Here is a 16,890-nt window from a genome sequence, read left to right as displayed (position 1 = left end):
GTCCCAGCCCCGGCGTGGGGCCCCGCCCGCGGGCCTCGCTGAACCACGCCAGCGGAAGCTGGGGGCCGTGCACGCTCACAAACCGTGAGGTGTCCTAAAGGGCCCAACCTCGGCTTTATCTGTAAAACGGGGCGGCGTCGTCCCGCCCCAAGCGCAGGGCAGGGGGTGGGAGGGGGCCGTGGAGTCCCTCCGAGGAGAAATGGTCGGGGCCCCGCCGCAGCAGGGCGCGGGGTCTGCTAACAGGAACGAGGCTGTGCGCCCCGGCCGTGCTCTCGGAGGAGACCCCGCCCCCGGGGCTCTCGGCCGGGTCCCACCAAGCGCCCCGCGGGCCCCGGCGCCGGGCGAGCCGCCCCGGCTTTGCCCCGCTCCGCGCACGGAGGATGTGGGCTTGTGGGCTTCCTTCACCTAAGCGAGCGTCGCGGCCGCCGGCACGAGCCTCGGTGCAGGGCGCCCGGCGCCCCGGCCGGACAGCAGCTCGAGGCCAGGCGGCTCTTCACCGAGGCGAGCGCGCAACAATGCCGTCCTCCCTGCGCGCAGGAGGGGGCTGGCGGGCGCGGGCGGGGCGCGCCGGCCGGGTCGCAGCTCCCCGCGGCGGCTCCCAGGGCGCGCCGGCCGGGGACGGCGCCCCAGTCGCGTCTTCGCGCCTACGTGCGTCGCGCCACGGCGGGGGCGGGCCTGGGGCGGCCCCTCGGCCCTCGCGGCACCAGTCTCCCCCGAGGCCGCAGCGACCGGGCCGGAGAAGGCGGGTCGTCCAGAGCCTTCGAGTCGGGAGCTAGAGCGGCCGGGCCGCCGAGCTGGGCGGGCGACGCCGCGTCACGCGGGGGGCGGGGCCGCCGCGGGCGGAGGCTGGAGCCGGAAGCGGAAGCGGCGCTCCGAGCGGGGAGTGGGGCCTAGCCGCAGCCTGAGCCTGGAGACGGTGAGTGCGGCCCGGGGCCGGGGGCTGCGGCGGGCTGAGGCGCGGGCGGGCGCGCGGGCTGCCGGGCCCAGGCTCCGGCGTCGGGCGCGGCCTCCTCTCTTTCGTTCTCCTCCTCGGCCACCTCAGGCCGCGGCCCCGACCTCTCACCCCTGACCCGCCGCTTCTCCCCGGGAGGCCGGTCACCGCGGACCCCGGCGTGTCGACCCCTTGGTGTCGGGAATGCGAGCCTGAGCAGCCCCGGGGCGCCTGCAGGGCGGCGGCGGCCCGCAGCTGCCGGCGGAGCGGGGCTGTGCCCCCGAGGCTCCCCGGGAGGCCCGCGGACCCCTCCCCAGCCTCGGCTCGCGGCTCGGCCCGCAGGCGCCTCCTCCCCGCGCGCCGCGGGTTGGGTTCTGGCGCAGCCTGGCGGGCCCCCTGCCCCCGGGGCTTCCCCCGGCCGCCGCTGGCGGCGGTTACGGGGAGCGGGGCTCGGATCCCTGGCGCCCCGGGCGTCGGGAAGGGGCGCGAGCGAGGGCCGCAGGGCCCCGCAGGCCGTGTGGTGACGCCGGAGCCGCGCCGGCCCGGGGGAGGGGCCGCGGCCGGGCCGCGCTGACCGGACGGACGCCCGGGCCGCTGCGCTTCAGTTCCGGGTGTGGGAGCCCCGGGGCGGCGCGGCGCTGGACGCGGCCCGAGCCAGGCCCCCGCCGGGGCGGAGCTGGCGGCCTTCCAGCCTCCCTCCTCCGTGCCCTTGAGAAGGAGGAGCGTTTCACCCGGCGCCGGCGGCTCGCGAGGTGGCAGGTGTGAGATGGCGGTGCGGGAGCGTCGGCCGGGAATGACCCGGCGGCCGGGCGAGGGCAGCGCTGGCGGGCGGGCGGCCGGGCCTGGGGAGGAGCGGCCGCAGGCCTGGGCGCGGGCACCGCTGCGTCCTGCCCGTGTCCTTCGCGTTACCTTTTCTTTTAAAGCTTCTTTTTACTGGGGAACAGTGTGCGCTCCCAGGGTGTTTTTTCCCCAAGTCAAGTTGTTGTCCTTTCAGTCTTAGCTGTGGAGGCGCAGCTCAGCTCCGGGTCCAGTTGCCGTTGCTGGTTGCGGGGGCGCAGCCCACCATCCCTTAGTTGCAGGGGCGCAGCCCACCATCCCTTAGTTGCAGGGGGCGCTGCCCACCATCCCTTAGTTGCAGGGGCGCAGCCCATCATCCCTTAGTTGCAGGGGGCGCTGCCCACCATCCCTTAGTTGCAGGGGGCGCTGCCCACCATCCCTTAGTTGCAGGGGCGCAGCCCATCATCCCTTAGTTGCAGGGGCGCTGCCCACCATCCCTTATTTGCAGGGGCGCAGCCCATCATCCCTTAGTTGCAGGGGCGCTGCCCACCATCCCTTAGTTGCAGGGGGCGCTGCCCACCATCCCTTAGTTGCAGGGGCGCAGCCCACCATCCCTTAGTTGCAGGGGGCGCTGCCCACCATCCCTTAGTTGCAGGGGCGCTGCCCACCATCCCTTAGTTGCAGGGGCGCAGCCCACCATCCCTTAGTTGCAGGGGGCGCTGCCCACCATCCCTTAGTTGCAGGGGCGCTGCCCACCATCCCTTAGTTGCAGGGGGCGCTGCCCACCATCCCTTAGTTGCAGGGGCGCAGCCCACCATCCCTTAGTTGCAGGGGGCGCTGCCCACCATCCCTTAGTTGCAGGGGCGCTGCCCACCATCCCTTAGTTGCAGGGGCGCAGCCCACCATCCCTTAGTTGCAGGGGGCGCAGCCCACCATCCCTTAGTTGCAGGGGCGCTGCCCACCATCCCTTAGTTGCAGGGGGCGCTGCCCACCATCCCTTAGTTGCAGGGGGCGCTGCCCACCATCCCTTAGTTGCAGGGGCGCAGCCCATCATCCCTTAGTTGCAGGGGCGCTGCCCACCATCCCTTATTTGCAGGGGCGCAGCCCATCATCCCTTAGTTGCAGGGGCGCTGCCCACCATCCCTTAGTTGCAGGGGGCGCTGCCCACCATCCCTTAGTTGCAGGGGCGCAGCCCACCATCCCTTAGTTGCAGGGGGCGCTGCCCACCATCCCTTAGTTGCAGGGGCGCTGCCCACCATCCCTTAGTTGCAGGGGCGCAGCCCACCATCCCTTAGTTGCAGGGGGCGCTGCCCACCATCCCTTAGTTGCAGGGGCGCAGCCCACCATCCCTTAGTTGCAGGGGCGCAGCCCACCATCCCTTAGTTGCAGGGGCGCAGCCCATCATCCCTTAGTTGCAGGGGCGCTGCCCACCATCCCTTAGTTGCAGGGGCGCAGCCCACCATCCCTTAGTTGCAGGGGGCGCTGCCCACCATCCCTTAGTTGCAGGGGCGCAGCCCACCATCCCTTAGTTGCAGGGGGCGCTGCCCACCATCCCTTAGTTGCAGGGGCGCAGCCCACCATCCCTTAGTTGCAGGGGGCGCTGCCCACCATCCCTTAGTTGCAGGGGCGCAGCCCACCATCCCTTAGTTGCAGGGGGCGCTGCCCACCATCCCTTAGTTGCAGGGGCGCTGCCCACCATCCCTTAGTTGCAGGGGCGCAGCCCACCATCCCTTAGTTGCAGGGGGCGCTGCCCACCATCCCTTAGTTGCAGGGGCGCAGCCCACCATCCCTTAGTTGCAGGGGCGCAGCCCACCATCCCTTAGTTGCAGGGGCGCAGCCCATCATCCCTTAGTTGCAGGGGCGCTGCCCACCATCCCTTAGTTGCAGGGGCGCAGCCCACCATCCCTTAGTTGCAGGGGCGCAGCCCACCATCCCTTAGTTGCAGGGGCGCAGCCCACCATCCCTTAGTTGCAGGGGCGCAGCCCACCATCCCTTAGTTGCAGGGGCGCTGCCCACCATCCCTTAGTTGCAGGGGCGCAGCCCACCATCCCTTAGTTGCAGGGGGCGCTGCCCACCATCCCTTAGTTGCAGGGGGTGCAGCCCACCATCCCTTAGTTGCAGGGGCGCTGCCCACCATCCCTTAGTTGCAGGGGGCGCTGCCCACCATCCCTTAGTTGCAGGGGGCGCTGCCCACCATCCCTTAGTTGCAGGGGCGCAGCCCACCATCCCTTAGTTGCAGGGGGCGCTGCCCACCATCCCTTAGTTGCAGGGGCGCTGCCCACCATCCCTTAGTTGCAGGGGCGCTGCCCACCATCCCTTAGTTGCAGGGGCGCTGCCCACCATCCCTTATTTGCAGGGGCGCAGCCCACCATCCCTTAGTTGCAGGGGCGCTGCCCACCATCCCTTAGTTGCAGGGGGCGCTGCCCACCATCCCTTATTTGCAGGGGCGCAGCCCACCATCCCTTAGTTGCAGGGGCGCTGCCCACCATCCCTTAGTTGCAGGGGGCGCTGCCCACCATCCCTTAGTTGCAGGGGGCGCAGCCCACCATCCCTTAGTTGCAGGGGCGCTGCCCACCATCCCTTAGTTGCAGGGGCGCAGCCCACCATCCCTTAGTTGCAGGGGGCGCTGCCCACCATCCCTTAGTTGCAGGGGCGCTGCCCACCATCCCTTAGTTGCAGGGGCGCTGCCCACCATCCCTTAGTTGCAGGGGCGCTGCCCACCATCCCTTAGTTGCAGGGGCGCAGCGCACCATCCCTTAGTTGCAGGGGGCGCTGCCCACCATCCCTTAGTTGCAGGGGGCGCAGCCCACCATCCCTTAGTTGCAGGGGGCGCTGCCCACCATCCCTTAGTTGCAGGGGCGCAGCCCACCATCCCTTAGTTGCAGGGGCGCAGCCCACCATCCCTTGCGGGCCTGGAGGAACCCAACTGGCAACCTTGTGGTTGGGAGGACGCGCTCCAAGCGCCTGAGCCACCGGCCGCCCCACATTACCTTGTTCTTACTTGTGCAGCAAGAGCCTTTTGGAGCATAATTGTGGCCGTCAGCTTCTTGCTGCTTCTTTAAACAACGCATTTGCTGGGGGGTCGGAATCAGAGATAATTGATGAGAAATGGGCCCTAGAGCCCTGGCAGGGAAGAGAATGAGGGGCGTCAGATAGCCCCCGGACTGCACCTGCCTAGACTGTGCTGAAGGAGAGGTGGTTTCCTCTGCGATTGCCTTGTGTACGGGACTTTATAGCTGTCATCTCCTTTGCCAGCGTGGAGGGCAGGTGTCCTTATCTCCATTTTCCAGGTATGGTAAGCAAGGCCTGGAGGGACTTGTCACCAGACCAGTAAGTGGCAGCACCGGGATTTAGTTCAGGGTTTTCTACCCAGAGCTCTCTCCTCCATGGTCCCTCCCAAGGGACTCAGTAAATGTACTTCATGCCAGGAAGGCATTTAACACAGACCCCGAGGTGTCACCTGGAACCTTCATAATGTTAAGGAAAAGCTGCCTTCAGTGCCTCTCCTGGGCCCGGACGGGGGCCAGGCGTGTGACGTGAAGGCATGTGCTAGGCATGTCACTTAAGGAGTGACGGAATCCAGTCCTCACAGAACATTTAAGGTTACCATTCCCCTGTTGCAAGAGGAAGCTGAAGATAAGAGTAGTTTAATAATTTGCCTAAAGGCACACAGCTAGAAGTGACAGTGCCAGAATTCAGATTGACATTTATCTGACTCTGAAGCTGTTCTCTAATGTGAATGTAAGAATCTTCTGGGTCCCAGGAGGGAGTCTTTGACCATGTCCCCCAGCTCTGTTGCTTTGTCTGCTGGGCTAGGCTGGGCAGGGCCTGTGTTTGTGTCACTCAGTGAAATGTGAGATCCTGCCTTCAGTCCATAGCTTGGGCACCTGACACAGGGTAATTGTAGGAAAACAGTGAAACATTAGTCAGCTGATGATCAACGCAACAATAGTCTGAGTACTTGAGGTGCTGTGGCAGTGATCTTACATAGTATTTATCTCCAAGGATTGCTGGGCCTGGACTTCCAGGTAAACGAGGGGAGACACCTGTTTGTGGGGCATTTGAGGCCAGTGACTTTCTCAGGATCACGGAGAAATTCCCAGGGGTTTGGTCACATATGCCTCACTGCCCTGCTCCTCCCAGGGGAACCGTTCTGTTCTTCTCCTGACAGACCCTTCTCATGAGATGGGGCAGCCTCAGTGGGTTTGTCCAAAATGTGCTTGGTCAGGCAAGCCCAGGGCTGACCACTGTTGGAGATTGGCTGTGGCCTAGTGAAGGGTTGGGAGTAAGGCTGGCCACAGTCTCTCGCCCAGCCTTCCCAGGGAGGCAGTGGGTGGGACAGGGAGCTGGCCTCACACAGCTCTTTCTCAGCTGGTGGCTGATCCAGCCTGGCAATTTCCTGTAGTGGATGTAAGTCCCCGCCGAGCAGGGATAGTGAGGTGGGCTCTTGTGGCCTGTCTCCCCGAGCATATCAGCCTGAGATGGGCACAGCAGAAGGGTCCTGGAGAGGGGAGAGTAGTGGTACCGTTGGGTAGAGGTGAGGCACCGCCTGTCAAGGCTCTCCAGATGGTCTGATGGTGTTAAATGGGCGTCAGGCAAGGTATTTGGCTGCTCTGAGGAGCCTGGCATCTTTATGGTGTCGAGCCTCAGTATGGACCAGTAAGGGCTGGCCAGAACTCCGTGTGCGGAATGTCTGTGGGATCCTGTTCACCTCTTTCTCCAAGAGCTGGTCTTCTCATCTCTGCCTGTCGCTCCTCACCCCAGCTTGTGGTCCTTGCTCCCTTGAGTGGGGTCCAATTCAGGGCCTCCTCATGCAACTGGGCTTCTCAGCTCGAGTGCGTTCTCCCCTTTGTCCTGTGTGTTGGCGCCCTGCCCGCAGTTGTCTGACTCTGGGCTCTGACTTGACAGAGCAGGCACTTCATAGGCCCCACAGACCAGCAGGAGGGAATTGAGCACGCGGGGCTCCCCTGTCTCCCGTGACGGTGCCCACCAGCCCTGCTGCGTTCAGCCTCAGCACCTGGTGCGGGCTCGCCTGGCTCCCCCAGTGCTCAGGCCACCAGGCCCGGATGCTGTGCTGGGAGGCAGCTGTTTGTTTGTTCACTGGCAGAGAAGGGTGTTACCCATTGTCTGCTCTTTGACCAGTGTGACCTCAGAGTTCTTCACTTCAGAAACCCCTGGGAGGGGCTGCCCCCAAACAGAACAAAGGGCCCCTTCTTCAGGAGTGCCTCGGCTGCCCAGTGGCTGGAGGTGGCTGGCTGCATGTTTAGCAGGACTTTCCATTTCTCGTGGCCTAGATGCATCACTGTAAGCGATATCGCTCCCCTGAGCCAGACCCGTACCTGAGCTACCGATGGAAAAGGAGGAGGTCTTACAGTCGGGAACATGAAGGGAGACTTCGGTACCCGTCTCGAAGGGAGCCTCCGCCCCGGAGATCTCGGTCCAGAAGGTGAGAGGGCACGAGGTCAGGCTGGGGAGACAGTGTGCAGCGTGGGGACAGCCCCCGCTCCTTCAGGGGACTACTGCCTCTGCTGGCTGCACTGAGGTCGCTGCCCTGTCTGCTTTGGGCTCTTCCCCATCTCGCCTGTATTCCCCAGCCTCCGTGTTCACTGCCATCCTTGCTGCTCCTTCTTTCTGTCCTCCCCACACATGCCCCCATTTTCTTGGCCAGGACCCCCCCGGCTAACCTCTGAGCCTTCCTCAGTAGGGATTCAGAATATAACCTCAGCACTTTCCAGAGGTTCCCTGGTGCTGTCTCAGCCCCCAGACCATAGGGAGCTCTGGGGCATTGGAACCCTTGGAGACGCTCCACCTGCGCACCTTCCCCAGGGCTCTGCCTCCTTTGGCACTGGCGGGGTGCTGGCAGTGCTGAGGTTCTGGAGGCAGGGCTTCACACCCCCCCAAACTTCCCTCGTCGGGGTCCCTCTGCTCCAGCAGGCTGCCCTTGTGAGCCTTTTGTGGGAAGCCCACCACGTGCTTCTTGCCTGGTAGCAGGAACGTGGCTGGTGGGCGGGGTCCCCATCTGACCAGTGTCCCCATCGCCCTCTTGGCAGCCATGACCGCCTGCCCTACCAGCGGCGATACCGGGAGCGCCGTGACAGCGACACGTACCGGTGTGAAGAGCGGAGCCCATCTTTTGGCGAGGACTGCTACGGATCGTCACGTTCCCACCATCGCCGGCGGTCACGGGAGAGGGAGCCGTACCGGGCCCGCAAGCATGCGCACCACTGCCACAAACGCCGCACCAGGTCTTGTAGCAGCGCCTCCTCGGTGAGTAGTGCCAGCGTGTGCTGGCTGGGGCTCCGCAGCCCCTCTCTTTCTAGCTCTCTCTCCAGCTGGCTGGTCCGGGTGAGTACTGCCAGCCCTGAGCACATGCATCTGCTGTGCGTGCGTGTGTGCGTGTGCGTGTGTGTCTGTACGTGTCGTCTGGTCCAGGCCCGGCCCGAGCAGAAGGCCCGGCTCCTCTTTCTTCTGACCCATTGGCAGTGGCAGCTGTAGGGGCTCTGGTTCCGGCGCTGGCTGGCCCCTGGCCGGTTTGTGTCTCCACAGTGCTCCAGGCACAGGCTGCATGGGTGCACGTGGCCGGGGACACTTCGTAGGGGTCCTGACAGGGTGCTGGTGTGTGGTCTGGAGCTCTGTGACCTGGTCCTGCCCCCTAGAGATGGCCTTTGCACGTAGCTGAGGGCTCTGACTGGTGTGGAATCACCTCCTTCTGCAGCCTCACCTCCACAGCCCTCCCCGAAGGCCCGGAGGGTCGGGGAGGGGCTGCCCGTCTGTCAGCTCCGACTGGGAGCTCCCTGCGGACCTCCCGCCGGGTCCTCTTCACAGGAGGGGCAGTCAAGGCGAGGGGACAAGCTGCCTATGTGACGGGACGTGTGAAACAATGACAGAAAGGCCTGCAGCCCCAGGCCTTGCGTAGTGGCAGGCCACGTGCCCAGAGCAGGGCCTGGCGGTGTTCCTAGCAGCAGGGTTGTACAGCTAGGTCTCTGCCGACACCGGGAGCCCACACCGCACTCCGACCTCCGGCGAGGAAGGCCCGGTGTGTCTCTCTGAGCTTCTGTGTTGTCTTCTCCCCATTCCTCTTCCCGTCCCCACTCCCTCCTGCCAGCCATGAGGCCTCTGAGGAGTGGCGGACCCGTGGAGGGGCCAGGCCTCTTCTCTGCCTAGCTCTCCGGTGACATGTTTGAGTGGCCTGGGCTGGAGGTTGACCGCAGGCACCCTGCATGACCTGGTGGCCTCTGCACACTGCCCACTGCCTCAGGAGGATAGTGCAGGTCTGTGGTTCTGCTTCTCTTTGGTGCTTTCTGTCATTGTGAGGCTCAGGATGGGCCTGGCCTGTGAGTAGCACGGGTGCCATGGCCAGGGCAGGAGCTGGTTGGGGCCTGTGTGGGCCATCGTGGTAGGAGGCTTGGAAGTCGACCAGCCCAGAGGATCCCGGGCTCCGTGCCCGCTGGAGGCTGGTGGCATCAGGGGTGCTGACGGAAGGCCGTTTCCGGTGGTGATGTTCAGTCTGCCACATCTGGGGTAGCAGCTCGGCTCTGAGTGGCAGTTGTCGGGTACCTGCAGGGCTGTGTGGGCAAACAGGCCGGCAAGGACAGGCTGGGCATTGTGCAGCTGAAGCCAGAGTGGCCTCCACCATTCTGGATGATCGGACCCAGGCTGGACCAGCTACCATCTTGCGCCATTTGCACTGCGTCTTCACCCTGGCTGAAGCGTCGCGGGAGGGCCGGGAGGGGGACACTCACTGGAGGAGGGAGTCAGGGCTGTGGCTCCCCGCTCGGCCGGCCCGGCCCGGCCCCCGGCAGCAGAGGCTGGTCATCTTTCTGAGCATTTGCGGCGTCTTTCTCTTAGATAATGTCCGACTTTTCTTACATACCTGTAGCTGTTTTTACTTTTCTGTTTTTGAAGTCAGTTTGTGTCTTGACGTGTCCCTTGCAATATCCCTATCGTTATATATGCTGTGTGCCTTATGAAATGCTGGGATCTGGAAAATCCAACCAACCAACCAACCCACCGGCTCCTCACCGTCTGCACCTCTGCCTTTGACTGACACCTCAATCTGTCAATCGGAACCGCCTACCATGCGATTGGTCGGATGGCGTTTCGGGGGGCGGTGCATGCAGAGAAGCCAACAGAGCAGTAAGCGCAGCAGCCGGAGTGTGGAAGATGACAAGGAGGGCCACCTGGTGTGCCGGATCGGCGATTGGCTCCAAGAGCGATGTACAGCCACCTTTCGTAAAACTTTACCTCTACTTTCTCCCCCCGTTAGAGCAGCCCTCTCCCGCCCGGAGGGGCCTCTAGTGCGCGTGGTGCCTTAGCGGGGCCACCAGTAATTGCCTGAATGACACAAACACTAGCAACTTCTGTTTTTAAGAGTGTAGCCGTGAGAGAGAAACCTTGTTTTTGAGAATTTGAATGCTGTGAACTTGCAGGAGCTGCCAACCCTCTGTCTTCCAGACCCTCACGCCCCACTTCTTTTCTCTCCTAGATGAGATTGTGGGGAACCTGGGCGAAGGCACCTTTGGCAAAGTGGTGGAGTGCTTGGACCATGCCAGGTGAGCGAGCTTCCTGGGAAGGGCTGGCCTCGGTGCCTGAAGCTGTGGCAGTCAGAGCTTAACCTCTTCCTTTCTGAAGGGGGCCCCGGAGCAGGGTTCCGGCCTACACGTGTTAGGGTTTCGCTGATCCCCCGACTAGGAGAAAGCCTGGGCTCCCAGAGGCGTGTGGCACACCTGCCCACGCATTGCTGCTTGGGGAAGGGGCTGGCCTGCCCGTTTCCCCACTTCCCCGGAGTGGTGGCTACCAGAACGGCCATGGCCGCCCCCGGGGGCTGGCCCTGCTTCCTGGGCTCACTGTGAGGGCCTGGCCTGGGTGGGCATGAGGCCCCACTCTCTAGAGGTCTGCCTGTGAGGCTGCGTGGGGCCAATGCAGACACGCACCCTGGGCTTTCTCGTCCAGCAGGCCGCTGCCGCCTCCAGTGTGGCTGGGCTGGGTGTAGTCAGTAGAACAGGGGTACTCCTTCCTGGCTGAGCAGTGTCCCCCGGCCCTCCTCTGTCAGGCTGGCGCCACTCCTGGGAGCCACACTCCCTGCCTTCACGGCACCCTCATTGCTTTGGTGCTTTAGCTGCAAAGTGTTTGTCTCCGTTGAGCCACATGCTGCCCATACGTGTCTCTTCTGCTCGTTTAGAGATGAAACATCTCAGGGTTTGCCCCTGTCCCCTGGCAGTTGAATGAAGCTGTGGGGCTCCCACGTTCGGAGGTGCTTGGAGAGGACAGTTAGCCCCAGCAGTCCAGTGGCCATGGGACCCCAAGATACAGTAGTGATGGTGACTGAGAGGACGCCTCGGGCTCTCAGTTCCCATTTAAACACCCTTGGACCCAAGAGGTTGGAGTTGGGACCAGTGGGCACAGGGACAGGTAGACTGCACTGTGACACACAGGGCAGCTAAGCCCTCTGAGTACCTCGAGGGAACGTCAGCCTGTGAACTCATGAAGGGGCGGGCACAGGGCTCGGGACCTTCAGGGGTTGCAGAGGGAGTCAGCTAAGAGGCGAGATTCAGCGCAGCCAGAGGAAGGGCCTTCTCCTCAGAGCCGTCCAGCCCTGACGCGAGCGGGCTACCTGTGGAGGCGATGGACTCCTCCCTGCTGGGGTCTGGAACGCCAGTGATAGAGCCTGTTCTAGGAGGAGGCTGGTGGCCTTTCCTCTGCGTGCCTTTCTGCCCTGAAAATCTGGAAAAGTGGGACTGGCAGAGAAAAGCAGGGTATTCTCTAGAAGATGCCTCTGCCCTCTGGCCTGTGGCCTTTCCTCAGGCACCAAGGCCAGCCTCCCAGTGGCCTCCGAGGCTGCTCCCTGTGGCCCAGAGCTGCTTGCTGCAGTCCCCACCCAGCATCTTCTCTGCTGGCATATTTCAAGTGACTTCCTGGGTGGGGCTGGGGGTGCGCGTAGAGCAGGGATTGTTAAAATCCTCACTGGACACTGAACAAGGGTTCCTGGCACTTGGTGGTGCCTGATCCATGCCGTGGCTGGTGGGCGGGCAGGTGGGGCGGAGGGGGCGTGGTCAGGGAGCTGTCCTTGGTCCATGTGGGCGGCCCCCAGCCCTGGCACCCTTATCCTCTTGCCAGGCCTTCACTCCGTCCTGGAACCCCACCCCAGGGAGGCCGTTTGCCCAGACTTGGCAGATGTGCTCAGGAAGGCCAGGTGGTGCTGAAAAGGGTGTGTGGGGGGACGTATGGCAGGGCAGGGCCGACTGGCTTACAGGGTGGGTCACCGAGGGAGCTCGGGCCGGTGTTGGTCAGCAGGACAGGCCCTGCTACTCTGCCCCGTCTGCCCAGGAGCTGGCAATGGCTGAGAGCGTAATAGCCTGCGGCTGGCGCAGGTGCCAAGGCAGCTTGCTGTTGGAAGGGTAGAGTCTGGTGTCACACGGGCAGGCTGGGTGTTACGTATTTGCACCCCTCCAGGCAGGCCCTACTCCTGGAGTCCTGAGGGATGGCTGCCAGGAGGTGCTGGGGTGGGGTGGGGGTGGGGGACGAGCTGAGCAGCTTGTCATGAGCATCTCTGCTTCCTCCCCGGTGCCAGAGGGAAGTCTCAGGTCGCCCTGAAGATCATCCGCAACGTGGGCAAGTACCGGGAGGCCGCCCGGTTGGAAATCAACGTCCTGAAAAAGATCAAGGAGAAGGACAAGGAGAACAAGTTGTGAGTGTCGGCACGGAATGGGTGGCTTTCACAGGCACCTGCATGCTCCGCGGCCCGGCGGCCCCGACCCCCTGGGGCCGAGCAGTGTCCTCTCACCTGGTGGGCCCGGGCCTCCACCCTGCACCCAGAGCCGGGGAGTCCGGCGGGTGTGTCCTGGGGGAGGAGCCTCTGGACTTCAGCCCACGCTCCAGCACGACCCCCTCCGAGTCCTGAGGCAGGCCGCCCAGCCCTGCATCTGTGCATTGGGGGCCCCTGGGAGGGGTGGGCATCAGGCAAAACAGAAACCGGAAGCTGCTTGGGGCTCTTCACAGCCAGACACCCAAAGGAGAGCCACCTTTGGTACATAGATGCCAAGCACGTCCTCACCTCCAAGCACCACGCACACTCAGAAAGCTACGCGGAGGGAGTTGGGAAAGGCACTGCTAGTCCTGTGGAGTACCCTGCTGTTCTTCCATCTTTCTCGAAGATGCAGGGGAGGGGTCACGCCCGTATTAGAAGTAGGTGAGGCAGAATGCCCCCCACCGTCACAACCGGAAGCTCAGTCCTTGTTCCGAGTCGATGTGGGTGATGGCTGGTGGAGGGTGTGCCCTTGCTGCTACCTGATTCTTCATGTGTTTCTGCATCCCGAGTGTGACCCAGTGGCCTGGGCGGGAGTAGGCACTGGCTTGCTCTGAGGCAGGGCTGGGGCAGCTCGCCCCCAGCACCGAGCCTGAGGCCTCCTTCTTCCCCCCCAGCCTGTGCGTCTTGATGTCCGACTGGTTCAACTTCCACGGTCACATGTGCATTGCCTTTGAGCTGCTGGGCAAGAACACCTTCGAGTTCCTGAAGGAGAATAACTTCCAGCCTTACCCCCTGCCACACGTCCGGCACATGGCCTACCAGCTCTGCCACGCCCTGCGATGTGAGTGTCCGCCCTGGCATGCAGCAGAGTCACCTGGGGGGCTCGGCTCCCCATTCCTGCCCGCACTGTTAAGCGTCTGAGCCTCGTGTCCCAGGCCTCCCGGTACGAACCTGTGGACGGAGAGGCTGCAGCTCCTCCAGGGGCCTGCGGAGCCCGCCTCTGCCCCAGATGCTCTAGACTTCTCCCGGCCACCAATCCTGCTAGCACTTCCCTGCAAAGGGTGAAGAGGTCCAAGGGACCTGGGAGATGCCCCCGCCATAGCTCCTGCCCCGTCCAGCTGCCACTCTCCATCCGTCTGCCACGTACTTGGTGGTAGCCGTGCCCAACGCTGCAGGATTTGTGGTGGCTGGAGCAAGACCGCCGGCCCCTGGGGACGTGTGGGGACCTAGAGCAGGTGTGCGTAGATGCAGGGGACAGCAAGACGAGCAGCTCACTGACGGGCCAGTGTGCCGCGTGCTGATTCCTGGTAGAGGACGGCCTGTGCTGGGGACAGGTGGCCCACACTGCTCTGAGGGTCTGCAGTGCCAGATGGGCGCCCAGAGCCTGGAAGTGAGGCGTGGCAGGGAGCCATCTATTGGTGTGCCAGAGATCAGAGGAAACACACGGCCCCTGCTCAGGGCTAGAAACGAGGCAGGGCTGGTTTCATGGGTGGCCCTGTGCTGGCTTTAAAGCTTTGTTGCCACCTGCTCAACGTTCTTAATTTCTGAGTAAGGAGACCTGCATTTTCTTTTTTGCTCCTGGCACTGCAACTACTATAGCCAGTGTTAGGGAGAGGGTGCACCCCACCACCACTCACGTTGCAGCTTTGGTGACAGACAGGCTGAGGAGGGGAGTATTTTGAATGGAAAGCTCCCCTGTCCCCGTTTTAAAGCCTGTCCGGGGCCCTGGCAGGAGCCAGGGGGGAAGCTCCCTCTCAGTCTGCTTCCCTCCTGTCTCGCCTCCCTCAGTTCTCCATGACAACCAGCTGACCCACACGGACCTGAAACCGGAGAACATCCTGTTTGTGAATTCTGAGTTTGAAACCCTCTACAACGAGCACAAGGTACTGGTGGGGGGGACGGGAGGGAGGCCCCGGCCGGCCGGGCTGCCCTGCGGCCCTGACCACCGCCTTCCCTCGGCAGAGCTGCGAGGAGAAGGCGGTGAAGAACAGCAGCATCCGCGTGGCGGACTTCGGCAGCGCCACCTTTGATCACGAGCACCACACGACCATAGTGGCCACGCGGCACTACCGGCCCCCGGAGGTGATCCTCGGTGAGCGGCTGCCCGGGGGGAGGCGCAGCAAGGCGCCCGGCCGCCACTGGGGGGCCGGCGGCCGGGGGTTTGCGCGAGTCGTGCCAGCCAGCGTGGCAGCCGCCAGCGACCGAGGCTGGAACCAGGGCTGACTCAGCCTCTCCCCATCTCGCTTCAGAGCTGGGCTGGGCACAGCCCTGCGACGTCTGGAGCATTGGCTGCATTCTCTTCGAGTACTACCGGGGCTTCACACTCTTCCAGGTACGGCGCCCCCCGCTGCTCCAGCCCCCCAACACGATTCTCTGGCTGGCAGGCCACGGGGGGCGGCTCCAGCATGTTGTGAGACTCAGACTCTTGAAGGTTATAGGTGCTCGGGGAGGAGGAGGGCAGGGGAGCTGGGGCACTCAGGCCGCGAAGATGGAGGGCTGGGGCCGGAGAGGGGGCACAGCACGTGTCGGGGTCATGTGGGCTGGGGTTGGTTGGGTTCTGGGGACAGGTTAGCAGGCCGCCACCACATCAGAGGCTGGGAAGGCACTTGCCCAGCTTTTTCCCTCCTCTGAGGGGTCTCAGCTGGCACTAACCTCCGCTTGCCCTATTCCTGACCTTCCAGACCCACGAAAACCGAGAGCATTTGGTGATGATGGAGAAAATCCTGGGGCCCCTCCCGTCACACATGATCCACCGAACCAGGTACAGAGGCCTGGCCCAGGCGCCTTTCCCGTCTTGGCTGTGGGTCAACAAGCTACTAGAGTCTTTGCGGAATGCTCCCTGGCCCCTGCGGGCTCCCAGCAGCCTTCCCTGGACACCCCCGAGCAGCCTGCCAAACCTGCTGCCCAGACCGTCCTGCCCTGCTGGGTCAGCCCAGGATCCTGTCTGGCCAGGCGGCCACTGTCCTCCCTACCCCCCCCCTCAAGACTCGACCCCCTCCCTTTGCTTTCCAGGAAGCAGAAATATTTCTACAAAGGGGGCCTGGTTTGGGATGAGAACAGCTCTGATGGCCGGTATGTGAAGGAGAACTGCAAACCTCTGAAGGTCAGTTTCTGGCTTCCCCCAGCCCAGCTTATGCCAAGGAGACCCCAGGCGCTGGCACACACAGCAGAGAGGCCAGGCAGCTAAGGGCTGCCCCTCCTCCAGCTCTATGGGAGGCCGCCCCCGGGGCTGCTGGGTGCTGGCAGACTGCCCCACATGGGCCCTTAACCCCTCCCCTTCCCCATAGGGTGGCTATGAATGTAATTGGGGAACACCAGACCTTGCTGCTTCCTGTCCCCCATTCCCCCAAGTGTGGGAACAACTAGGCAGGACTGAGGTTGGGTGGCCAGAGACCTAGACGTGGCCAGGAAGCCTCTGCCAACTGCGTTTGGGGCTCGGACAGTGTATTTCGCAGAGGTGATTTCTCCCCACCCGTCAGGACTTTGCATGTGGGGGCAGAGACACCAGGGCAGCAAGCCACCCAGTGGCCTGACCAGGTCCGAGCAAAAGGCTGTAACAGGCATGAAAAGAAAGGAGCTGCTCGTGGTCCAGGAGGCGTCCCTGCGTCCCCTGCCGCGCAGCACGGCTCCCCGTGGCCCCCCATCACACTGACTGAGGCGCTTGTGTCCTCCCCGAGCAGAGTTACATGCTCCAGGACTCCGTGGAGCACGTGCAGCTGTTTGACCTGATGCGCAGGATGTTAGAATTTGACCCTGCCCAGCGCATCACACTGGCGGAAGCCCTGCTGCACCCCTTCTTCGCTGGCCTGACCCCTGAGGAACGGTCCTTCCACAGCAGCCGCAACCCCAGCAGATGACAGCACAGCCACCAAGCGAGGGGGAGGGCATGGGCTGGCCGGCCCATGGCTCCAGCTGCTCACCCCTGGGCCCCCGGGCCCCCAGCACCAGTGAACAGTGCAATGTGAAGGGAGGGAGGGAGGGAGGGCCTGGGGGGGGAAGACCTGACGCCCAGCTGCCAGGAAGCACAGATTTGACCCCAGCTATTTATATGTTGTAAAGTTATAATAAAGTGTTTCTTACTGTTTGTAACCCCTGGTACCAGTGTGTCCGTCTCCAGGCTCCTTGCCTTCTCCCTTCCCTGCTTTCCTAATAAAGTCTTTCTTAGCGGTTTAGCCTGTGGAGAGCTAAGGTGACCTGCGCCCAGGCCCAGAAGGGCTACCAGTGACAAGATGGGCTGGGCAGTCCAGGCCCTGAGGCTCTACCTGTCAGCTCCCGCTCGCGTCTATCCGCCCACTCTTGTCACTGGCTGGGACCTGAGGCTGGACGTGCCCCAACGATGGCTTCCTGAAGGCTGTCGGCCTGGGGCCGGCTGGGCGCCTAGGGCTGGGCCCTAGTCCTCGCTCACTGCAGCCCACAGAGCAGAACTGACACAGCA

At 63.5% G+C, this 16,890-nt stretch overlaps 1 protein-coding gene across 3 annotated transcripts; it reads left to right on the top strand.

The window, feature by feature from the left end:
* Nucleotides 1-796: 796 nt before the first annotated feature.
* Nucleotides 797-16,626, top strand: CLK3 (CDC like kinase 3). 3 transcript variants are annotated; one of them, XM_081050182.1, is made up of 13 exons: nt 797-916; nt 7,003-7,154; nt 7,759-7,975; nt 9,829-9,925; nt 10,194-10,260; nt 12,279-12,395; nt 13,130-13,296; nt 14,244-14,338; nt 14,418-14,547; nt 14,705-14,787; nt 15,137-15,216; nt 15,468-15,558; nt 16,136-16,626. In XM_081050182.1, exons 2-13 carry the CDS (start codon nt 7,003-7,005, stop codon nt 16,310-16,312), a joined length of 1,473 nt encoding a protein of 490 aa, XP_080906308.1. In that variant the 5' UTR covers nt 797-916; the 3' UTR covers nt 16,313-16,626. The 3 variants fall into 3 exon arrangements, with proteins under 3 accessions (XP_080906308.1, XP_080906309.1, XP_080906307.1); XM_081050181.1 differs by lacking the exon at nt 797-916 and adding an exon at nt 1,395-1,690 and having other exon boundaries at nt 16,136-16,552; XM_081050183.1 differs by lacking the exon at nt 9,829-9,925 and having other exon boundaries at nt 855-916; nt 16,136-16,552.
* The last annotated feature ends 264 nt before the right edge of the window (nt 16,627-16,890 follow it).

The sequence above is a fragment of the Rhinolophus hipposideros genome (assembly GCF_964194185.1).
Source record: "Rhinolophus hipposideros genome assembly, chromosome: 5".
Taxonomy (NCBI): Eukaryota; Metazoa; Chordata; class Mammalia; order Chiroptera; family Rhinolophidae; genus Rhinolophus; species Rhinolophus hipposideros.
Note: the sequence above shows the minus strand (reverse complement) of the source record. Positions and strands in the feature narration are given on the sequence as shown.